We start from the raw sequence: 26,198 nt of genomic DNA, 5'->3' as shown, positions 1-26,198 counted from the left end.
TTTGGAACTCAGCTTCACATTTGGCTACTTGAAAATGACACTCAGTGTCATTGAGTAATTTTTACAAAAGAATATATTTATTTTTTTTGAATAGATCATTTATTTTGCACCTATGAGTTCTTGAATCCTTTTTTTTTTAGGTACGGGGTACAACTGTGGAAAAGAATAGATGTGCTTCTTTTATTCATATTAGTGACAGTCAAGTAGGGGAGACCAACCATAACTTGTTAGATACTCCAGTAAATGTACAGCAGCAGGTACAGCATGCTATGAAGGAAAAGAATAAGGGTGATAAGATAGAATAATAGAAATGTATGTTAATGAAGTTGGGGATCAGAGACTGTTAGAGTAGAAGGGATATTAGCCATTACTTCTCTAACACCCTTATTTTGCAAAAGATGAGAACAAACTAAGGCCTGAGGAGGAGAAGGGATATACCCAAAATCACCTAATAAATTAGTGCAGTCAGGTACAAGAATTCAGTGTTAAATGAGTCTGTGCTCAAGGGAATTCTAGAGGTCAGCTAAACCATTGTATGAAAATATGTATATATTTTTAAACAAGGGTGGAAATGTGAAGGAATGTTTCCCTGGTCTTTTGGGCTGTATACTTTGAGCTGTACGTGGTGGTGGTTAATGGCAGTTGCCTTGAGGCTGTATCACAGAGGGCACATTAACCAGTGATCTATCTAGGTGCATCCGAAAGGAAGGAGAAAAAGTGCTGAATTCGGTACTAAAGGGTACCAAAATTAGAGTGTTTGGAAGCAAGTGAGAAGCCAGTATAGTGACACCTGGGCGCTCACATGAAGTGGTTGAAAGAGGATGAGAAGAGATAGAGACAGCATACTTTGAGGCAAAGGAAAAAAAGTATCAGATTCCAGCAGAATCTACTGTTTGAATAAGGATGATGCATTATGTTGATTTACTACCTCCTACTTGCTTTTTTCATTGCCATTCATGTCGCTCCCCAGAACAAAGGGAATTGAAATTGTATTTGCTGTACATACAGTTTTTAAATGCCCAAATACTATGTAAAGCTTCTACAGATCACGATTATGTGGGAAGAAATATATATTATTACTGTTTTATTTTCCTTTGCTGTTCCAGCAGATACCATGCCATGTTTCCGTTTAAACAATGGAAATTTATTTGCTCACAGTTTTGACGCCAACAAATTCCAATCAAGGCATCATGAAGATTGACATTCTGGGGTTAACTGCCAGTGATCCTTGGTCCTTAGTTTTTCTGTTACATGGCAGTGCTCATGGGAGCCTCTCCTGGGCTCTCCCTTCTCTTCCAGTTTCCATTGATTTCGACTTCTGGTTGCTGCTTCTTTGGCTTTCTCTTCCTATGCCTAATTTTCATTCTCTTATGAAGGACTCCAGTAATAGGATTAAGACCCATCCTGATTGAGATGGGACATACTTTGACTGATATAAACTCATTAAAAAGTCCTATTTACAATGAGTTCACACACACAAGAGTGGATTAAGTTTAAGAACATATGCTTCAGGGCTACATACGACTCTAAAACACCATAATTAAAGACATTCATACAATAAAACATTAAATGGATATTTCTGTATAGCATTTGCAATGTTTCTGAATTTCCTGACTATCAGCCATCACCATAGTTAGTATGTAAACATAAAGACGCCTTCCAAAGCAATTATGTTGGATTGGAAGGTTGGGAATTTAACATCAATGAAACAATGAATAGAGATTTAGGGATTATTTAAATCCATACAAAACAAGCCTTTTGTCACTGACCATTGCCTAATTTGGGGCAAAATTATTAGGTTTCTTAGGGAAAGAGAAATATATATTTCATCTGATAAATGAATAGGCAGACTTTCACTCATTTTAATAGTTAGAATTGTATATTCTTCTCTTAAAAGGCATATATATTTTTTTAACGACCAGGCTTTGTGTGCTGCTGTAGTGAAACCAGATGTTCTCGAGACAATGGCATTGCTGTTCAGTGGAGCAGATGTCATGTGTGCAACTGGAGACCCCACACACAGCACCCCCTATCTTCTGGCCAAGAAGGCTGGGCAGAGTCTGCAAATGGAATTTCTCTATCATAACAAATTCTCAGGTTAGTTACTCTCTCTATATTCTCTTTGTCTTTTCCAATTTATTCCTAAAAAGATTCAAGTACAAATCTATTTATTTCTCAAATAAGAAATAAACATTAGAATAAAGAAAAATGTAAGTACCAAGAAGAAGATGCTTAAGGCTATTTTTTATTTCATTTCAAGAGAATGCTTAAGAAATAAATCTTTTGGTTTCTGTAATCTTACAAATGGACAATTAAAGCAGTGAATACCCCATAATTATTTCCACCAAGATGAAACTGGATTTTCCCAGACTAAAAATAAACACGAATTAAGTGCTTATTTGGAGTTTTGTGCAAAATGTAAAAAAAAAAAAAAAATCTCTGTTTGCTTGTGGTAAATTTGAAGTACTTGTCATCTACCTCAAAACTGACATACATATTTATAAATGAAGGGAAAATTGGTTTACATTTTAGCTTTCAAATGTCTGTCTTTAATTTTTCTAGATTTCCCACAACATGACATTCATTCTGAAGGTGGGTTAAGTCAAGAGCCCTCCCAGCCCATGTTCCTCTGTGACTTTTTGTATCAAGCTTCTGCTGCTTTTAAACTCTCTTCAGAGAAAAAACTACTTGAAGGTATCTTTTTTGCTCCCTTTAGATTTTGTTACCTGATAAAACTTTATTCCATTGTCAAAACAGGTTCAAATATTCATTATTTCCCTTGAAGATGTTAGATTCAATCTTGGAGTAAAGAAATGTTTTTTGAGGATTTATAAATGCTTTTAGACGCACGAATTATTTCATGCATTGCAATAGAGATTTACCACTGGATTGGAATGTTGAGCAAATCCTCAACAGAATTAACTGATGTCTACCTTAGGACCAACCAATTCTATTTCAGGTTTTAGGGGTTTTCAAAGAAATATGAAAGCCAACCCCTTCACTTAGAGATGTTCCCCCCCACAGAGGAGATAGTACAGGTAAATGTGAGCACATAAGAAGAATCGACAAGTTTTCAGTACACATTCTACAGAGTACTAAGTGAAATCAAGTAGTTCAAGTTGTTTTGATCATGTGTATATTTTGAAGTAAAAAAAAAAGTTTAGGCATGTTTTAAAAAAGAATGATTGGAATTAATTTAAGACCATATTCTAAGTTTGGGGAAGTTTGTCCATCTGTTCACTCATCCAGCTCTGTGTGACAGACATGTGCTAATTAAGCATTAAAATGACAAAATAAGTGAGACACATACCACTCTTGTTAGGTACATTCAAACCCATTTGATGAATATAGGCAGAAAAACATGAGACCTGCTTATTGGAACAAAAAAGAGTGTAAAAGAGATTGTCATACTTAGTGGTGGGTTTTGAGAGTTAGACTCAGAAGTATAGTATTAATTAATCCCTAGGTACTAGATATAATCCTGTTACATTACTAGATCAAAGGAACATTGGAATGAAAAACTCACTTTAGGTTGTTAATCCTGACAGTTGTGCATTTGAGCCAATTATTTCACTATAAATGCTTCCCTCTCCCCCCAAAATAATCATTCTTAAAAGCAGGATTATATTGGAATAAACAATCGTCTATTAGATTTTCCTGGGAAAAATATTATCCTTTAGTGAGCATCTAGTATATATAAGGTATTGCTTAAGTACTTGACATAAATTAATTGCAATTGTCTGAAAATTCTGCAAGGTAGATGATATGCCAGTTTTCACATGAAAAATTCTCATGAGCTACTTGCTCAGCATGAAGCAAAATTTTATACCTACTTGTCTTGTAATTATTATTATAAAGCTTTGGCCTTGATAAAGGTGTTAATCCAGGTGACAGTAGGATGGCAGAGTCTTTTTATTTATATGAATTTAGAGGTTTTTGGTTCTTTCAGCAATCATTTTTTATGGCCCTCTTATACTCAGCCTAATTAATAATAAATGGCAGATTATTTAGGGATGTTTCATCTTCTTTTTTGCTGCTATCAGTACTTAATTCTTAAACACTAAATAGCTAACTGATGAGGAGGTGGGAAAAGTTACCTGAATAATCTGTGAATTGATTATAACAATGGTCTCAATAATTTAAATAACAAGACAATTAATGTACTTATCTGTCAGTTTACAAGCTTTTTGAAATATTTCTTCTAAATAGTAGGAAATCTTAGCCCCACCTTTCAAGCCACTTGACTTGTACAAAGATAATATAGGGGGCTTGAACTACAACATTTTTCTTCCTAAAGCTTTAAAAAAAAATCATTAGCTTTCTGCAGACTAAAAATAAGCTGATTTTTTTTGACATTGTTGTTAAAATTTCTGTATACTTAACAGTTTGATTTCATGCTTTTTTTAAATAAATTATTTTCCTTAATCACTTGAGTTCAAAGTTGATGTTTTAAACTGTTGTAACTAAAGAACTCTTTCCTTTTGTCTTGTAGAAATCAACTATTTTTTTGTTAAAATTTATTTCAAAAAACCGAAAACTTGTGCATTCTCTGTATAAGTAATTAGGTTCATTTTGGAACATTCTGTTTTTTTAAAACATAACAACAAACATACACAAATATTCTTAACATATGATCATTCTGTTCTACATGTATAATCAGTAATTTACAATATCATCACATAGTTGCATATTCATCATCATGATCATTTCTTAGAACATTTGCATCAATTCAGAAAAAGAAATAAAAAGGAAACAGAAAAGAAAAAAAATTCATACATACCATACTCCTTACCTCTCCCTTTCATTGATTTTAGTGTTTCAGCATACTAAATTTATTTTGACATTTGTTCCCCCTATTATTTATTTTTATTCCATATGTTTTACTCATCTGTTGATAAGGTAGATAAAAGGAGCATCAGATACAAGATTTCAACAGTCACACAGTCACATTGTGAAAGCTGTATCATTATACAATCATCTTCAAGAAACATGGCTACTGGAACACAGCTCTACATTTTCAGTCAGCTCTCCATTACATCTTGACTAACGAGGTGATACCTATTTAATACGTAAGAATAACCTCCAGGATAACCTCGACTCTGTTTGGAATGTCTCAGCCATTGATACTTTATTTTGTCTCATTTTTCTCTTCCTCCTTTTGGTTGAGAAGTTTTTCTTAGTCCCTTGGTGCTGAGTCCCAGCTCATTCTAGGATTTCTGTCCAATGTTGCCAAGAAGGTCCACACCCCTGGGACTCATGTCCCAGATAGAGAGGGGGAGGGCGGTGAGTTTGTTTGTCATGTTGGCTGGAGAGAGAGGCCACATCTGAGCAACAAAAGAGTTTCTTTTGGGGATGACTCTTAGGCCTAATTATAAGTAGGCTTGACCTATCCTTTGTGGGATTAAGTTTCATATGAACAAACCCAAGATTGGGGGCTCAGCCTATTGCTTTGGTTGTCTCCACTGCTTGTGAGAATATCAAGAATTCTCCACTAGGGAAAGCTGAATTTTTCCCTTTCTCACCATTCCCCCAAGAGGACTTTGCAAATCCTTTTTAACTCACTGGAACATTCTATTTTAAGTAATATGACATTGAACTTTTGTATGTTGGCTATACAGCACAACAGAAATGACTTCATTTGCAAATACTCTCCTTGCAAACTATTCCTTGATTGTCTTCAATTCTTCTATGCAATTTATCAGCAAGTTCTCTCATTTCAAACTTAAAATTGATCTTGAATTAGGTGGCTACTCTCCATCTCCACAGATACCATCCTACCAGTAGTCAGCATACCCTCCCGCCTCTGTTGCAAAACCTTTCACACATTCTCCACAAAGCAGCATTAATGGTCTTTAAAAAATGTATATCAGGGTGGACCATGGTGGCTCAGCAGGCACAGTTCTCGCCTGCCATGCCGGCGACCCAGGTTTGATTCCTGATGCCTGCCCGTGCAAAAAAAAAAAAAAAAGGTATATCAGATCATGTAATTCTGCTACTTAAAGATATTCAGTGGCTTCCCAATCCAGAATATATCATCACCATGGCCCAAATGACCTCATTTCTCCCCACCTTCATCTCTTGTCACTCCTTTCTATGCTCATGTGCTTATAGTTACACTGGTTTCCCCTCTGTTCCTGGAATGTGCCACATTCTTTATTGGCTTGCACTTGCCCTTCACTCTGCACTAGGGCACCTTCCCTAGTCTAGCTCCTTCTCATCTTGTAGTTAATCAAAATGCCTTGTAGTCAGAGAGGGCTTTCTGACATCCTACTAAAGTGTGCTCCCACTTTCATAGGGTACTGTTTATTTCCATCATCACACTTACTGCAGCATGTCGGGGATCCCTCCATTTATTTATTCCCATTCCCACTGAAGGCGTTAATATTTTCTGGTTTGTACAGGATTATCTGATCTTTCTGCTTAAAACAGTAATGAGGCCTAGTAGCCATATGATAAATTTCCACTGAATAACCATTTCTCCAGTCAATTTAGCAGTCATATAAAAATACATCAAATGTTAATGTTTTATTTTGGATCTGGACATAAAAAGATATAATCACTGATGTAAAACATATTTTGTTTGCAAGAGCCTGCTTCGAAGTGAAGAAAAGGTTGAACCACACAGGAAGTTCTGGGTTTGTTTCTTTCCCTTTTTCCCTCAAGATTCTGCAATGGTGCAGCTATTGAACATCAGCCTTCTTGAAGGAAATGAATTGGTGGAAAGATTTACAGATTAAAGTATGGTTGTCACCTTTGCTTCTGAAAGGCCAGCACCTAGACTGTACCACTCCATTAGTGCTTGTTAGAATGGCCATAGAGAAAAATGATTAAAAACAAAGAAAAAAGTCTGAGAATATAATGTATACGTTTTTTGAGAGAGTTACAGAGGCTTCATAATGTCAGTTGAGGTTTTCAGGATTTGAAAGTTCTTCTAGCCTCTGGTTATGAAGATTGATCTGTATTTTTATTTTTATCTTTTTTTCCTTCTCAATTTAGTGTTCGTGGAAAGAAAGATTGATAGTTCTTGTTAAACATAAGTACAGAGCTGAATAATAGCATCCTGGTTTTGTTTTCTCTTCCTTCCACTCAACCATATTTTTCCCACTTGGTATCTTTATCTTGATTTGTGGACACAGTGTTTTGTTTTTAAAGAGAAAGTAGTTGAAATCGTTTATTAGAAACTCCATTTTTTCTGTTTGTATTTAATTTCATGAATTAGCATTGTGGGATTTTGAAGATCTTTTGTGCTATAAATGCCTGACTTACTCGATTTAAAGATGTTTTTCTAAGGCTAAAAAAACATTTATAATTAAATGAAAATCAGAGTCTGATTTTCAGCTGACTCTGATCACTGTCATTCTGTTATAACTTTTTGGAGTTTAAGAAATTCTTCATCAGGAAATAATGATTTCAAAATAATAGTTTTTCCTTAACTATCTCAGATTTATTGTGTGTATATTTATTAGAAGGCATGGCCCATCCTCCCCCTAATATATATATTTTTTAATGGACATATATCCTTCAAACACATATCAGCCATAGAAAGGCAGTATATACCTAAGAAGGCAGCTTTCAGAACCCAACTGTTAGGGTTTCATCCCCAGTTCTGATGCTAGCTACCTTGTGTGGCCTTGGGAAAGTCAGCTAATGCTCTGCGCTTGTGAAAGGGTAAAAAGAAAGGTTACAATAATAAAACTGACTTAATATGGTTGTTCTGAGGATTCAATGAATTGATATATATAAAGTGCTTAGCACAGTGCTTGGCACATAAATATGATATGAAGAGAATGAGGCAGTGAATATGTATGCACAGCTGTTCCTGATGTCTAAACTCAAAGGTTAGAGCCCTTTACCCATGCTTGGGTAAATCCCACAGTAATATTTTTCTTCCCTGATCAAACATGGAGATTGAGTAGAAAGAATGAACAAACGACTCCTCCCTCAGACCAGTCCAGTCACTGGTACCATATGCAGGCTCCAAAATGGTGAACAGTTGAGTCCCAAGAGTCACTCGTTCTATGGCCCAAATTTGTTTCCAGTGGACACAAATTGAATAACAGAAAGGCTTCTTTAGAAGCAGAGAAGATTCACAGAAGGTAATGACATTCTCAAAGTCAGGAGAGTATGCCTGAATTGTACTAAGACCAATATAATCCAATGCTTTTTATTTCTCCCCAAATGAATAGGAACGTCAAGATTTCCTGTCACATCTTTCTTAATTATAAGTCCCCAAAGATACTATCTGGGCCTACATGTCCAACCTCTTGCCTGTTTTCGTTTATAAAGGTAAAGCTAATAAATGATTATAGTAGTGATAATGCAATGAGATTAAATCTCTTTAAGCTCATATTCCTAATTTAAAATGGGTTTGTACCCACTTTTTAAAGAGATCTGTCATTTGTTTCCCACTGGAGTTTACATATATGAAGTCTGTGTTCACATTTATTTTCAGCATCATTCATTTGACATTTTTTATTGAAGACCTTCCAGTGATTCCCTCTCAGTTTATTGAGAAAGTTACAAGCTTGTGAACACCTGCTATGGAAGATTCTGTGGCTTGGCCTCTGCAATTTTGTATTCCATTTTGTAACTTCATATATAGAACAAAATATGTTCTCTGCACTTTCCCTGAATTATGGAATGACTGCACCTCTGAGTGATTTTTTTTGTTACTTTAGAAACATACATTTAATTCATAAAGGACTATTTCAAAACCTGTTTTTTTTTCTGTGAAGTATATTCTTATCTTCTAACCCTTGAAGGGTTCAAAGTTAGACCATGTGATAGTTACTGCTTCCAAACACATATCCCCTTTCATTCTTTCATTAAAACACAAGCTGCCTGGGGGCAGGAAGTATAGTTCTTAATTTGTGCCTTGCTAGGAGAATATAGCCAGCCAGCTATTCATCATTCAAGGCCCATGAATATATATATACTGAATAAATATGCATTTTGGTTTCATTCATTTTAAAAGATTATTCTAGCCGTCTGAGTACATTGGTTTGAAATTATTTCACAACCCCCCTTTGAGTAATACTTTGTCTTTTCCTTTTGCTAAAGTGTAGAAATCTGCAGTGAGTATTAATATAAAATATATGACCTTTTGTGATTATTATGAAACTGTTAGGGTATACACTGTAACTCAGGACTTGAGAACCCTGGAGTAATGTATGACCTTCAGGTAGAAATGGGTCTCTGTTAGCTTTCTCTTCTAGTACCGATGAAAAAATTCTTCGTGTGTTTGCTTATGCTGACTTTGATTCAGATTTTCATTTGGCATTTGCCTCCTCAGGATATAGTGATTGTACAGCCTAATGGCTTCTAGCTTTTGAGTATTGCTCCTCTTGATTGCTTTTGAGGCAAACTCATCTACTTGTTTTCTTTCTTCTACTTCTTGCCACCACCTCTGGCTAATATTCTAATAATATGATAAAGAGAAATTTAGAGAGCTATTTAATAGTTTTTTCTTTTAACTTTTAATTTTATGATATAAATTTCAGACTTCCAAAAGACTTACAAGAATAGTAAGTACAACGAAATCCCATTAGCTTTCATGCAGACTTACCAAATCTTAACAATTTATATTTACTTTCTTATCTCTCTGTTTTTTGTGTATATGTGATTGTGTCTGTGTCTATTTAAACATACATATATACATGTATATCTTCACATATATGTATATATCTATGATTATGTGTGTGATTAAACATATATATACATAAATATCTTCACATATATGTATATCTACACACTCACACAAACACTTTTTTTTCAGAATCACTTAAGAATAAGTTGCAGTAATGATGCCCCTTTAAGTATTTCAGCGTGTGTTTCTTAAGGAAATAAAAAAGCATTTCCTAACATAACCATACTACAATGAGCAGAATTAGGAAATTATCTAATTTATACAGTAAATTTATTAGAACTAATCTGTAGACTTTTGTCATTAGCCTTAATGTCTATAGATCTAATATATTTCAAATACAATATGGATGATTCATTATATAGTTTAATTCTTGGCAAGAACTACAATTTGAGAGTTTTCATAATTTCTAAAGTCTAGAAACATGATAGTGAGGAAGTAATTTTAAAATCCCTAGAGGAAAAAGCCTATAGACCAATGGAATCCAATTAAGAGTTTAGAAATTAACCCTCATACCAGTGATTAACTGAGTTTGAAAGTGTGCCAAGTTCACTCAATGGGGAAAGAATAGTCTTTACAACTAATGATGCTGGGAATGCTAAATAGCCAGATGCAAAAGAATGAAGGTAGACCTTTACCTCACACCGTATACAAAATTAACTCAAAATAAATTAAAATCCTGAATATAAAAACCAGGGCTGTAAAGCTTATGAAAGAAAACATAGGGAAACATCTTCAGGGCAGTGGTTTCTTAGACTTTACTCCAAAGGCATGAGAAACAAAAGAAAAATTTGTTCATAAAAATATAAAATGTTGTATACCAAAGAACTTTATATACCAGAGAGTAAAAATACAACATACAGAATGAAAGAAAATATTTGGAAACTACATATCTGATTAGGGTTTAATATCCACAATTTTAAAGAACTCCTACAACTCAACAGCAAAAAAATAAATAATTCAATTTAAAAATGAGCAAAAACTTGTATAGACATTTCTCCAAGGAATATATATAAATGGCCAATAAACACCTGAAAAGATGCTCAGTTTCATTAGCCAACAGGGAAATAGAAATGCAAGTCAAAACCACGATAATACCCTTTCACACCCACTAAAATGCCAAATATTAAAAAAATATATATTACAGTGTTGGAGAGGATATGAAGAAGTAGGAATTCTTGTACATTATTGGTAGGAACGTAAAATGGTGCAGACTGTGTGGAAAGCAGTTTGGCAATTCCTGAGAAAAATTACCATATGATATAGCAATCCTGCTTATAGGTTTATACCTAAACTGGTATTTTCACACTGATGTTCATAGCAGCATTATTACAGTTGCCAAAAAATGGAAGCAACCCACATGCCCTCAATGGGTGAATATCCATTTACCCATTGAGGAAATGAGGTATAGTCATACAGTGGAATATTATTCAGTTGTAAAAAGAAATGAAGTTCTGATGCATTCTACAACAACATGAATAAACGTTGAAGACATCATGTTGAGTGAAATAAGCCAGATGTAAAAGGACAAATATTATATGATCTCACTTATGTGAAATAAGTAGAATATGTGAATTCATTAGTCAGAAATTAGAACCAGGTTACCAGGGGCTGGGAGGGGGCAGAGAATGGGAAATTGATGTTCGTTTGGTGCAAAGTGTCTATATGGAGTCATGGAAAATTTGGGCAATGGATGATGGCGATGGGGGTACATCTTTTTGAATGCAATTAACACCACTCAATTGTATATTTGAAAGTAGATAAAATGGGAAACATTAGATTGTATATAAGTTACCAGGAAAAACAAACAAAACAACTGTACAACTGAGAGAGTGAACCCTAATGTAGCTAGGATTAACTATATATACTTAAATTCTATAAGTATATAACTATAACCTTATAGTTAAAAGTGTGAATATAATAATTGTTTCACCAATTGTCACAAATGTATAACACTAATGCAAATTGTTAATAGGGAGAACTGTGTGAGAGAGGGGCTATGTGGGAAAGCCATGCGTGATTTTTCTGTAAACCTACAACAGCTCTAAAAGCATAAATACATAAACAAATCTTGTAGATAAGGGGATCTGAAAATTTCAAACAATTATTTTCTCCCTAGTATTATTTATTTGAAAAATTTGAGCTCAGTATTTTACCTGACTTATTCAAAGAGTTATTCAGTAATGTATGTTTATTTAGGATTTGAATTATATCATTACAACCTATAGAAAATAACGCAAATCTTTTAAAATTTGACTTTCACATGTTAGTATCTTTCAATAGGAAATATATAATATACATGATTTGTTTTTTGGTGCTCAGTGAAGTTCCTTGTTTATTATTTTAAAATTTTAATTAATTAATTAATTAATTTCTGTATGGGCAGGCACCGGGAATTGAACCCAGGTTTCTGGCATGGCAGGTGAGAACTCTGCCTGCTGAGCCACTGTGGCCTGCCCTGTATTTTTTTAATGTAGAAAATCCAAAAGGAATGATGAAGATAAATAAACTTTGCAGCGCAAAAGCTGATCATGTTAGTTCTGTCTGGTTCCCCTTCATTCCTTTTGTTTGAACTATTTCACGTTTATATTTTCTGTGCATAAACTTCAGTCAGGAAATAAACTAAATGCAAACAGTAGCATGGAGACTTTTGGCAAGTGCAATAACGTACAAACCACTAGAAGGTTTAGTTTAAAGAGTAAATAGGCATGTTTTAATTGCACATAACTTTCAGAATTCAGAAGGAGAAGATGTCCATGTCTAAAATGAGCCTCTTCTTCCCAGCCCTGCTGTCTTTCATTATACTCTCCTGTAACAAATAAGCATTACATCTTTTAGAAACTACCCCAAATTTTATTTTCGAATTAAATGAGCTAAACCAAATTAAGTATGCATTATTAAAGGTGGGTATAACCTTTGGGATAGTTCTGACTTCCATTGTAAGCACTAAAGTTAAAAAGTACCAATTATTAATTTTTCCTCCTGTTTTATTATTTCCATAGTCAGTAACAATTATCTTTAACCTAATCTTCATTTGATTGTTCACTTTTTTTCATTTGGATGGACCCTATTTTAATGGTTGCATTGAATGAGATCTACTGGTAACCAGTATAACTTAAATACTTTCCAAAATGTATTCTTGTATTATAGTCGGGGCTTTAGCAGAACTGATTCAGGGTATACATTGAAAATAATGTTAATTCCATAATTACATTTTTGTGGTTTGACTTTATTTTTGTGTGTATTTCTTTGACCCTTTCTGTTGTCCTTGTTCATCAGCCCTTGAATATTTCTGGTTCTGGTTCATTGGCCCTTTTTCTGCTTTAATTCTATTCCTGAGCATTTTTGCTACCTCCAGGAATTCCTTTCCTCTTTTGGAATTCTATTCTACCTACAGCTTCAGTGAACAGCTTGGCCAGTATCTATTTTCACTGCTTCTGCTTCCAAACCTGAGATTGCTGAGCATTGCCAGTGTTAGGGAACTGCACCTTCTGGATTTGTCACAATTTTGTGGATTTTTACCCAATTTGGATATAATGCTCTAATTGGTAATGCTGGTGACTTATTTTTGTGTTTAATTTTATTATTTTATAAAAACAATATGTCTGCATAGTTTTAATGAAAAACAAAAAGTTGTTTCCTATATTCTCATTTCTCGGCATTATCCATTTATCTTTGATAAATTTTTTCATCTATACTTTCTTCTCTTTTCCTAGAAGCAATGTTAATTGTATGTTGTACCTTGGAGATTGCTAATCTGAGTTTATCATTTTTACTTTTTATAAGATTTACTTCCTGGGAGAATTTCTTTTCCAAGCTTTCTCTTGATTTAAAAAAAAAAAATCATGATATATTTTTGATTATCAAGAATTATTTTCCCTGTTCTTTTTCTTTTTCATAGCATGCTGTTCCTATGTTATGGATGAAATATCTTACCTTACCTGTTTGACATTAATGACAGTTTTAAGAGTATATATCATTATTGTATTGTTTTTGGTCTCTGTCTTTCATGTTGGAGACTTTTCTTTAAATGGTTGGAATCAATCAGAAGACTCCATCATTCTCTTGTGAGAATATAGTTCTCTTGTATTGGGTTTGGGGGAGGAGGTCATGGTTATGCTTGGCTGCAGCATTTTGTTATCTAACTGTAGTAAGGTAAATAGGAATCTCACTGTTTAATATATACAATATCGATAATCACTTTAATTCTAGTATGGCACCTCACCCCTGTCCCCAGGTGATGCTTCAGTCTCCTAGGCCTGAATCTTGCTGGTTAAATTTTCCATAGAAAGTTCCTGCCTTCTGTATGAGCGAAGAGGGATTATTGCCTAGCTGCCTAGAATTAGGAATTATATAAAAACTTGATTTTATATATATATATATATATATATATATATATACACACACTTGACGTTAGCCCTACTTCTCATCATGAAGCTCCTGACTTAGCATCTTTAAGCATCTCTGGAACTTTGTAGAACATTGCATACATCTTTTTTACATGCCTGAAGGGTTCAGCTTCTGCCTCTGAGAAAAATCAAGTCATGTTTTATAGACTCTATTATTCTCTTTGTTGTTTATTTCCTTTTGCATTTATGCCTTTACCCCTTCAGTGTTATTTTTTCGAGGCTTGGGGAGAGAATAGAGATATATACTGGGTTCATCTTACTGTAAGTTCCATTAAAAAAAAAAAAAGTTGAGTTGCTTGTCATTGTGTTGTTAAGTTGAAGGATTTCTTTATATATTCTCTATATTAAATATTTTATACATATGTGGTTTCCAAATATTTACTCCCATTGTATAGGTAGTATTTTGGTAATGGATGGTGGTGATAATAGCATAGCATTGTGAACATAATTAATGGCACTAAAATACATTTCCGAATGTGGTTAAATGGGGAAATGTTAGGTTGTTCTTTTACATGGATATCCTGTCAGTGATGGAGGCATTGTTAGATCCCAGGGTCTTTTAGGGTTTATGTGGTGGTAAAGATGCCCCAAGGAGATATTTAACTCAGCCTGGGGAGGGAGAAAGAGCATTGGGGAAAGTACCAGGGAGGTTGTGCTTAGGCCCGGTCTTGACGGACAATATGCATTAGTTGGTTTACAAATAAGCAGGGGTGTGGTACCATTATAGTTATTCTCCTCATCTCAGTATCTAACTGTGTATTTGTTTCTTTTTCTTATCCCCTTCTGTTTCTGAGAAAGGAATGTTCATCCTTGGTTAATTTCAGTAAATATTTTTTGTCTGTCCTTCATTTGCCTTACACCAATTAATGCCTTCATTTGAACTTATGATGTCCTTTCTTTAATTACGCACGTCATTGATCTATCCTGACTGGTTCTGCTTCTCATTTACTCTTCATTATGCTGCAAACTGGCTTCTTTCAGAGCACTCTTAGTAAAGTAGCTAGTAACTTCTCTTTATGAAGACTAGCGAATATATTTTCAGCCCTTAACTTATTAAATCTTTTTGCTATATTTAATATTGGTAATCATTTCAGTTTGCAATGCTTTTCTCCTTTTCTGTTTTCTACACTATCATCTTACCATTTGTTTTTTAACTCTCACAGACCCTTCTCTATTACATCACTCCTTACAATTTTAAGTTCCATAAGGTTTTTCCTTGGCTACTTTATATTTTCAAGTATCATCTGCATTTAATGTTTTTCTATTTATTAAACCCTTTCTTGCCCCAAAGATGTAAATTCATTGGTTGATTTGCCTAATAGGTATTTCTACTTGGATTTCCAACAGCCCTACTTCTCATTCAGTATATCTTAAAGAAAACTGGTATTACACACACTAGAACTGGTTCTGTTTTCTTTTCTTTTAAATAAAGTAGGTCTCACTGCCTATCTTGTAATCACAGATAAAAATTTATTAATGATATAGTCACTGATAAGTTATCCTTTCCTCTCACATCCGATCAATGTGTGTTTTATCTCCTTAAAGTATATTCTTGTTCAAGTGAGTTCCCCTGTTTCTCTCTATCCCCTTCCCTGCCTCCCTACTCTCCCACCCCCTTCCCTGTCCCTATGTCTGCTGTCCCGCATTCAGTCCTTTTTTAACTCCTGGCAGCAGTGATCTAAACTGTTTCTAGCCTCACTTTCTCCCTCACAAATCCATTTTTCATAGTCAGCAGTATGTGACATTCAAATCCAACTATATTCTGCTGAAACCATTTCAGTGGTTCATTATCGCCTACAAAATCAAAGCTCAGCAAACTTTTTCTGAAAAATCTTCGATATTAAGTATTTTAGGATTTGTGGGCTAGGTGATCTCTGCTTGTAACTACTCACCTCTGCCCTTGTGGTGGGAAAGCAGCCATAAGTGAAAGGATATGGCAGTTTCAATAAAACTTTATTTATAAAAATAGGTTTCTGTCTGGAGTTGGCTCCCAGGCCATAGTAGGCTGAGCCTTGTACAAAATAAATTCAAAATTCACTAAAAGGCATTAGGGTCACTGCAGTTCTGACCCCTTCTTATTTTTGCATACCTACCTAGCACCAGCCACAGTCTTACTTTTTTAGGATCCCTTTTTCCCCTTCTAATTCTTTGTAAAGTAGGCAAACTCTGGATCTGCCTGCTTCTCTAGTTAGCTGTGTCATGGCAATTTTTGTTTTTTCATCACTTGCTACTAGGTTGTACGTTTTCTGAGAGCAGAAAGTGTGACAACTATAAATCTTATGCAATGATCACATGGTCTTTACACAAATTAAGAAATTGATATTTATTTCTTTAAACCATGTCATATAAGCCCATATTTTAAAAAATTGCATTTATGTTATAGCACAATTTGTGTATTTGCTATGTTTTAAATTCAGAGACAAGTAAAAAGTGGTGTGTTTTGGAAGGAGGCTTCTTGAGTTACTATGAAAATGATAAGTCTACCACACCTAATGGCACCATTAATATCAATGAAGTTATCTGCCTGGCTGTACGCAAGGAGGACTTCTATTTAAATACCGGGTAGGTCTGACATTAAACAGTTAAGAGGTGAAAAGTATTTTGAGATGTTTATCATACTGGCTATCAGGAGTTTTGTTATTACTCCATTTCTTCAGTTGCTGTAATGTTTTCTTGAAGCCTGCTCATTTTTCAACTTCTGAGTGATTCTTAGTGTATTCACTGAAAAGTGGGAAAATTGAAAAATTAAACTAGGTAGTATCAAAGGCTGACAAGGCTGTAACTCATCTTAAGTAAATTTAAAACATTCTATTCTTAGATATTGTAATCCCATAGTTTTTTGTGATTTACTAACTAAAATATGGTTCTAATGGCAAATTTTATACATTCTTTTAATGAAAATCATGGTTAAAACAGATGTAGACAACAAAACAGAACATTTGGTTATGATTTGTTTACTTTAAAATAAACAAAACATTAAGGCTATTTAATTCCTTAATGATCTACTTTGGCATATAGATAGATTGAGAAAAGCTGCCATTAAAAGTGTAAGCATTATTTACTATGTTTGACTCACAAAATAATTTAATGTAACTTCTGTGAGGAGTGAGTTATGGACCATCTGGGATTTTTGGTGTGAAAGTTTATTTTTTTACATAAAATTGAAAGCTAAATAATGAGAAAGTACAAATATTAAAATACAAAAAATCAGTTTTATAGAAACATCATATTTTAATAGTTTGTATGATAAAGAGGTTTGCAAAACCGTTATTTATATAGAATTACATAAAATGTTGTCATTAGTTTATAATGACTAATAAAAACTAGTTGGAGTATTATTTTCCAAAAATCTGATTGGATTTTTTTATGTGAACAAAATTGATTATCAGTATGATTTAGCATAACAGTCTTAATATTGCTTTTATTCTAGATCAATAATCAATTGAATATGTCTTACAGCATTCTAAGTTGCTTAGTTAGTAAATAAATGTAAATTAAAATAATTATATATTATTTTGTGTCAACATATTAACATATTCAAAAGATGTTTTTGATGAAATGTAACTAATGCAAATAGATGGTCATTGGAGAGTAACAGTGAGATTAGATTTAAAAATAAATGTGTGGCAGTATGATGGTGGCTCAGTGACAGAATTCTCTCCTGCCATGCCAGAGACCCGGGTTCGATTCCCAGTGCCTGCCCACGGGGGAAAAAAAAATGCATTGCAGCTAGATTTTGAATCGCCTTAAGTAGTATATTATAGAATTTGAACTCAGTATCTAGGCAATGAAAAGTTAGCCAGTCTTGTATTTTAGAAAGAAAGCTGGTAGGAGCAGTTAAGGAAGAGATTGGAAGAAGACCATAACTGATTAAAGTTTAGCGAAAGATAATGAAAAAGAAAGAAAACAGTGGGTTGAGAGAATCTTGGATTGAACTGATAATTATTAATTGAGTGATTAGAAGATGAACTGACATTAAGGAAAAGAAGAAATAAAATCCTAAGTTAAGACATGAAGGAGATGCAACAAGTTTGGGGTAAGGAAGGAAGAAGAAGTTGACTTTGGTTTAGGGTACTTTGAATTTTGAGGTAATAGCAACATACATACTTAGCGTGTTCCAGAAATTAGTTGGAGTTGTGGGTGAGGAACCCAAAAAGAAAATCAGGACGTGAGATACTGCTCTGATTTTATCTACAATATGGAAATGGGATTTTGGGATAAGAAGAGATGACACAAGGAAAATTTGTGAAGAAGAAGAGAAGTCTAGTTAGAGAACTGTTAGGACAATGTTTGCATTGGAAAAGAAGTCAGAGTAAACCTAGGAGTAATATGAGAAGGAGGAAGAGATGGGGAGGCATTTTCCACATCAGTTAGCTGTTGAGTGTCCAGGGTGTCAACAAAGTCATGTGGTAGAGCGATTAGTAATCAGAAGGTTAATCCTTTGTCTGATCCACTGTATTAACACATTTGAATAAAATGCAAACTATCAGTTGAATGTTATATAGATTGATTAATTGATTAATGTTATGTAGATTGATTAATTATCCCATTTGCCTAAGGAATTTAATTAAAAATTTGAACATTGTGTTTTTATTTTCATAAGAGCCAAACTTAACTGATGGTATCTTTTATTCATGCACGCTATAGCCCCATTTTTACCTTTGAGATCTACTTACCTTCAGAACGTGTGTTTTTATTTGGTGCGGAATCATCTCAAGCTCAAAGAAAATGGACAGAGGCAATAGCCAAGGTAATAAAATGTTACATCCCTACCCTTAATCCAAAGAGTATTATTATTGTTGTTAAGTAATCCAAGATTACTTAATTTGAGAATTATGGATTCTCAAAGGGAGGCCATGAAAATTTTATACAGGATTCTGGGAAGAAAGTCAATATTTCATTAGATTTTAAAATCTTGCAGTCAAGAGAATTTAAGAGCTACCTTTGTAGAACCTTAAGCAGAGAATAAATCATTGTAGGCTTAGGGTAAATCATTCTTAAAATTAAGGAAATATTTTTAGGGTTAAAATCTTTTCAATATTGTAAAGTCATTTCTGCATGTGTCTTTTTGTAGGTTGATATATTAACATGAGGTACACAAAGAGGAAAGAAACAGATTAGGTAAAAGATATAAATGGGGAAAAACATTAAAGGTTAACATTTTGAAAAATGTCACAAATCAACCTAGAGAATGCCTTCTGTTTCAACTCACCTAGTACAATAAAAATGGTTTAAAATGCTGTGATTTGGAGATGTATTACTGCTGTTCAATGTTAAGACTGATAACAAATTTCAATAATTGTTTTGAAATTTGGGTTAATCTATAAGTCTTTAAAATAGAAAAAAATAGTTAATGTTTTAATCTTTCATTATAACTGTAGATAGAGAAGGAATTTCCTATTTTCACTGTCTTTATTACTTTTCTGTATTTGTTTTAACAGCATTTTGTTCCCTTTGTTGCTGAAAACTTAACAGAAGCTGACTATGACTTGATTGGCCAACTCTTCTACAAGGATTGCCATGCCCTGGATCAGTGGAGAAGAGGCTGGTTTGCTATGGACAAATCTAGTCTGCGCTTTTGCCTTCACATGCAAGAAGCTCAGGAAGACAGAATGCACTTAAGGAGACTGCAAGAGCTAAGTAAGATGTCTCCTCATTTTGGACACAATTATTTACGATGTATGAAAATTGTATTGTTTACATAAAATTGTAATGGCTTGGATGTACAGGTGGTTCAGTCATAGAATGCTCACCTTTCATATGGGAAACTAGGTTCAATTCCCAGACCATACAGCATCTCCCTCCCCCTTCCCCCAAAAAAGGTATAATGGCTCATTCCTGAACATATGAATACATAGTATTAATAATTATATCTTTCTGGGTATTTAAGTGTAATATTTTAAAAATATATGTTCATGCTTTTCTCCTGTGTCTCCAGCAATCAGCACAATGGTTCAAAATGGGGAAAAATTGGATGTCCTGCTCTTGGTAGAAAAAGGGAGGTAAGTGATGAATTTTGTCTTTTTTTGTTCTTTACCACATCACTCTAGGGAGATATTATATTCTGATTTATCCTCTTCAGTGAAAACCCATCATTTTGAAACCTGATGGAAATTTTCTGAATAGTATGTGTACGTGTGTGTGTATACTTTCTTCAATAGAGAGCATACCAACAAAATTTACATATTTGTTTTAATGCAGAACTTCTCACTGTGGTCAATTACTGTATTATTCTAAAGCCTTCAATATTTGGACATTAACATGCAAGTATTTTGTTACACATTCATAATTATAAATGCATTTTTTTTATAAATGCATTTCTAATGTAGGTGGTAATGGATATAAATAATATCCTGTGTTACCTAGGCATGTGGGTTATTCATAGTGAAAACTTTATTCCCTGGATTTATTTACTTATTCAGTAAATATTTATTAAACTACTCATGTACATCAAATTTTGTTATAGCTATTGGGGATACAGTGATGAATAAAACAGACAAGGTCTCTTTTCATGAAGCATGTATACTAGTGGAGTAAACAGCATAAAAAGACACAAATAATTACTTACATAGTATTATGTCAATCCATTTTTAATACTATGAAGAAAAATAAGGTGAGAGAGAGATCGTGATGGAATGGTATTTTGTTTTTGATAGATAGTAAGAGGAGATATCTTTGATCAGAGATCAGCATGAAGTGAAAAAACAAACTATGTAGTAGTTTGGATAAAGGGTTTCTAGCAAAGATTCAAACATATTTAAATACCTTTAGAGAGTGTTGTGCTTGTCAAGTTCAACGTCTACCAGGACACTGCTGTGACTGGGGAGATTATAATGAGTGAGAGAGTAGGAAGAAGTGATAGGAGAGGTAGCCTTGAGCCAAATCATATGGGGCCTAACAGGTCATGTTGTATAAAGATTTGAATTTTATTCTAAGTTTGATGGGAAGTCACTCAATTTAAAAATGGGAATGTGGAAAGTTCTGACTTACATTTTGAAAGACTTCCCCAGCTGCCAGATGAATAAACTTGGGGGAAAAAAATAAAAGTGAGGCATTCAGTTAGGATGGTGATACAGAGATAGGATACAAGATGACTTACTTAAGACATGGTGTTGAGGAGTGGTTAGATTTATGGTGAAGGGAGAACTGACAGTGTCTGTTGATAGATTTAATGTGGGATGTGAGAGACAGAGTCAAGGATGACCCCAGAGTGTGTACCTGAGCAGTTTCATGAATGATGAATGTTCTTTGAGGTGACAGATGCACAGAGAACATAAGGGTTGGGAATTAGTAGAAAGAGTATGGATAGAAAAGAGAACTGAGGCTGAATCCCCAGGACGTTTATTATTTAGAAGTCAGGAAAAGAAAGATAATAGTGCTTGAATCATCTTGATAGCACTTGAATGAAAGTATAGTGCTTGCATATGTTTTTTCCTTGATTATTTTGTCATTTGCTTTAAAAACAATCCCTTGGTTACAATGATTCAGAATGTTTAGCTTTATGATAGTGGGAGCTGCAGAAATACATAAAACTCAGCCTTCGCTCTAGTTATTTCCCTTGCTGATGGTATGGATAATGACTTTCAGCAGTTATCTGAACCTGTCTTATCTTCAACTTTTGGGAAGATGTCAATCAATAGCTTTAGACTCCAGGCGTATTGCCGATTAGATGTTGTGTCAGATTGTGTATTTCAATTTACAGGAATGTTTTAGTTCTGTGACTGCTAACACAAATACCATACAGTGGGTTAGCTTAATAACAGGATGTTATTGATTGATGGTTTCAGAGGCTGGAAGGCTCGATTCCTGCTGTGGTCAGTATCTTCTGGCTAGCTGGCAAACTCTGTGGTTCCTTGGCTTTTCTTTCACATGGCATTGCACATGGTGGCATCTTCTTTCTCTTCCTGGATCCATTAACTTCCAGATTCTGACTATATTTCATGGCTTCTCTCTCTTTGGCCTTCATTTGATTCGTTTGGGCCACACCTTTACTGAAAGAACCTCATCAAACTATTTACAATGCATTCATACCCCCAGACATGGATTAAGATTATGTTTTATTGGGATACAGAACTGCAGGCCACCAGAAGCATAATGAAGATTTTCAATTTTCGCTCATAAATTTCTAAGTTTATCATGGTGCTTTAGATTCTGACTTTTGGTACTAGGTAATGAACATTTTTATGCCACTATTAGAGTACTATTAACTACATGTTTCAGAAATTATACTGAGAGATTATTATTTGTAGATAGTATCATGACTTTTAAGTATTAGCACAAATGTACCTTTAGCAATCTATTGAAATTTATGGAAACCTGTTGTCAGCTGCCTCCATTACAGGCAAAAATGATTAACATTACAGACTTGGTATCTGTGCTCGCAGAATTTACATTCTGAAATAAACAAGCAAAAACTTGCCCAAATTCATTGTATTTATCCTTCTTATTTCCTCTTATTCAGGTTACCATAGCCAAGGTGTTTTTCTGCTATGTTAAGCCTATGAAAGATTTGATCAATAATTATAGTGGTGCATACATTTTAATTATAAATAGTAAACCTAGATTAGAAGTGTTTGCTTTGTGAATTTTTATTTAGTTCTTATTGCATGTGGTACACTCCCCCAAGAATACAAGATACAAAAGCCAAAGGCTAATTTTTTTTTCAAATTCTGTACATCTTGACCTTTTTTCTTCACTGTAGGAATCGGAGGGTGAAATCCATTTGTAATACAGACACGTTCTATATTACATGGGTTAGTTGCAAACTAATGAAATTCCAAAATACTGGTCACAACTGCTTAATCATGTTTTTGATAATAATTTTAAAGTCTTTTTTCTACATGTGTTACTAACAAGTAATGTGAAATGCATTTGTAGGAAAATGCTTGATGGGATTAGAAATGCCAGGATGAATAGCCAAGTCATTTTCCTTCTTTCTCTGAATAGTGGCCTTACAATATGAGTCATATGAAAACAACTATGTTTATCATATACTTAGGTCTGTTTTACTTACATTTCCCAATAATTTCATTAGTAATGATGATAAGACAATGATGAGAATATATAGAACTTACCATGTGCCAACCAGTACTTTACACATTTGGCCAACCATCTAGTACCTATAAAGTATTGAGGAAAGTAATCCATTTTGAAATCAAGGCAATGCCAATTTCTAATGTAACAACCTAAAAACCATTTTTAAACAAGTGTTAAGTGTTAATTTACCTATACTTTTGTATACAACATTTTCAGGAAATTACTCAACAAAGGTATGAGATGTCCGAATATATAAGTTTATTGAATTAAAAATTCCAGCATTTAGAAAATGCAATTTTATTAGAAAATTTTAAAAAACATTTGATTAGAAAATAAAAATATCCATGTATTTTTCCACACTATTTCTACCTAATTAAAGGTGGAGCAAAGAGAGAAGGGAGGTAGCAACATGAGTAAGAGTAGAGAATCAGCCAGATAGATAGTGAGTACACTAGACTGTGAACCCTGAAACAGCAGAGAGCACACAATTGTACCAGCACAGGGTACCTTATCCTTGTGCAAAATAGAGCATCCTTATTTATATATCTGTATATTTGTATATGTACGCGTACGCATGTACGAGTGTGTGTATATGTATATGTATATAGTGTGTGGATAAATAGGCTTCATATAGTTTGTGAAGAAGTAGCTTTCAGGCAGGGAATAGTTGAAAATGAGCAGGGTTTAAAGAGAACCTGGAAGATAGGTTGGATTTTAGACATGTTGATCATGAGCTTCTAAGAAATCTAAGAAGAATTTGCAAGGAGAAAGTTATGTTTATGGATCTGGTGTTCATGAGAAGGATATGGGGTGTAGGTATAGATTTTGGAGTTATCAGTATACAGAAGGGAAAAGCAGAAATCACTTAGGAGGAGTATATAAGTGAAAAGGAAGGAATTTACAGGTTCGAGCCCTGCTGAATGCATGTTGTGCGTGTGTGTGTGTGTATGTGGTGGGGACAGTTGTCATGGAAGGAGTAGCCTTTCTGGGAGACTAAGCCCATTTATCCTGAAAACAGGTGAGCAACAGAGAGTCTTCACAGAGCCCAGGAAGACAGAGTGTTTCAAGAAGAAAGGAATAGTCAAAAATGTCAAGTGCTGCTAAGAGGACGTGTCTGATAAGGGCAGAAACACCTTTGGATAAGGAGATAATGGCTGAAAGGCCATTTGGTGACTTTGGGGAGAGCAGAAGTGGTAAAGCAGAAACTGAATTAAATTAAGGGTGGGAGCTGAATAAATTGAGACAGCTGGTGAGGACAGCTTGTCAAAGATGTCTGGAAGTTAATGGGATTAGCAAGGTAGAAAAAATTTGACCTAAGAAAGGATATGTGTGCAGTTCATTTTAAGATTGTTTGAGCTTGAGCAAGTTGAAATTCTGATATATAAGAGTAGTAGAAAGAAAGAAATTGAAGGTATCAGGGAGAGAAAACCAAGTGAGGTTGTTTTTTATTCCTCAATTATATCAGCAATAAAAGAGGATTTGATGAATGGGTTTAGAAATATTGGTAGTTTTCTAGATCTGGCAGTGGAATTTTGAGAGAGATACCAATCTGATGATTTCCAGTTGCTTCATAAGCTAGGAGATAAAGATGACTCCTGAGCTTTTGGCCTGGGTGGTTTTTATGAGTGTATCACTTACTAAAGATAGGGAATATGTACTTTTCTCCCCCAATAGACAAACATAGCCAGTTAATTGTGGATGTGATTTTTAAGAGCTGTTTCAATACCATGTCAGAATAAGAGAATTTCACTGCCTTGTCTTCTTTTTCGTCTCTTTTTTTGATCTGTTATCCCCTTGGGGAATAATGACTGTGAGCTTATAAAGTAAATTGTGTCCATGACAGATATGGTTTTGAGAAATAAATCAACTTCCAATTACTCATGTTAATGGCATGTAGAAATAATGCACCTGGAAGAGAAATCAGCACATATTTTAACTGTAAGTTTTAACCTTTATTTTTTTTTGTAACAGTGAGCTGGAATTGCAAATCATAAATAAATTTAATAATTAATTTCACATCTTTTTTCTTGCCAGTCTACCTTTGATTAAAGTGCTAAAATATATTAATATTTCCTAAAAGCAAGGAGGAGGAAACAAAGCCTTGAAAGGAAAGTCCATAAATTGATAATTTTCTACTGAAAAAGTCACTATTTAGATATATATTTTAATCTTCATGTTAATTTTCTGTATATGCCTTGCATGAGTGTCTTTAGACAGTAAAATATTGCAATAATATTTTCCACACATAGAGAAATTTTGCTCTAAAAAACTCTTAAACAGAAGGTGTTCCAGATGGTGTTGCTTTAATGTGTATTCTTTGTATACTTTAAAAATTATTATTTTTGAAAATAAAGCTTTCTTGGTTACACTTAAGGGTTTCTGGCATACTATTTAATGCTATTTTGGGATTTAGACTCTGCTTTTATTTTAGACCTTAGTCAGGATTTCTTTGTTTGATAAAAAAAAAATCATGTTTTAGAATATCTATGTTAGTCAGTGCATATTCTAGACCACTAGCTCCGAAGGCATTTTCCTGGACAGTGGGTCATAATGGCATTTTCCTGGAGAGGAGGTCATATCTCCCCACTTTGAATGAAATGTTCAATAGAATACAACACCCTTTACTTAAAATTTGAAAGCTATTTCTGTACTTTAACCTCATTCTTTGTGTATCTCATTCTGATAAATAAGCTGTGTTCCCCATCTTTACATTTTGTAGCTGCTGCCTGTGTGCTCATTTGCAAAAAAAAAAAAACAAAAACAAAAGAGCCCCACAACTGTCCTTAAGCTTTTGCTGAAATACTCTTGGTTATGATAAACACAATAGGAATAACTGAACTTGTGTTCTCAGAAAGAAACTGGTAGGGTCATTTTATTTTGTGTGGGGTTTTTTGTTTTGTTTTGTTTTTTTGTTTTTTTCATATTTCTTGGTTGACCTATAGTAAAGCATAACTTACTTGAAGGCTTCCAAGCCTGACTGCATCTCAGTTTTAATTGAAAATTTTATATGTAAAGAAGCTGGCACTGGTAATAAACACTTTATCAATATGTCCCACAATTATGGCATAGACTGCTTTTTGCAATTTGGGAAATTAGCATCCGAAATTTAG

At 34.1% G+C, this 26,198-nt stretch overlaps 1 protein-coding gene across 6 annotated transcripts in view; it reads left to right on the top strand.

The window, feature by feature from the left end:
* The window catches only part of ARAP2 (ArfGAP with RhoGAP domain, ankyrin repeat and PH domain 2), a 267,935-nt gene that overhangs the window by 160,663 nt on the left and 81,074 nt on the right, over nt 1-26,198 (top strand). For all 6 annotated transcript variants that reach the window (XM_077136560.1, XM_077136561.1, XM_077136562.1 and 3 more), the window contains exons 15-20: nt 1,923-2,097; nt 2,563-2,694; nt 16,470-16,614; nt 18,700-18,802; nt 19,494-19,692; nt 19,991-20,054. In XM_077136560.1, the coding sequence (XP_076992675.1) occupies nt 1,923-2,097; nt 2,563-2,694; nt 16,470-16,614; nt 18,700-18,802; nt 19,494-19,692; nt 19,991-20,054 (818 nt within the window). The remainder of the gene's footprint in view (nt 1-1,922; nt 2,098-2,562; nt 2,695-16,469; nt 16,615-18,699; nt 18,803-19,493; nt 19,693-19,990; nt 20,055-26,198) is intronic.

Source organism: Tamandua tetradactyla, chromosome 19 (assembly GCF_023851605.1).
Source record: "Tamandua tetradactyla isolate mTamTet1 chromosome 19, mTamTet1.pri, whole genome shotgun sequence".
Lineage (NCBI taxonomy): Eukaryota > Metazoa > Chordata > Mammalia > Pilosa > Myrmecophagidae > Tamandua > Tamandua tetradactyla.
The sequence above is the reverse complement of the archived record's forward strand: the minus strand, read 5'-3'. Positions and strand labels throughout refer to the sequence as shown.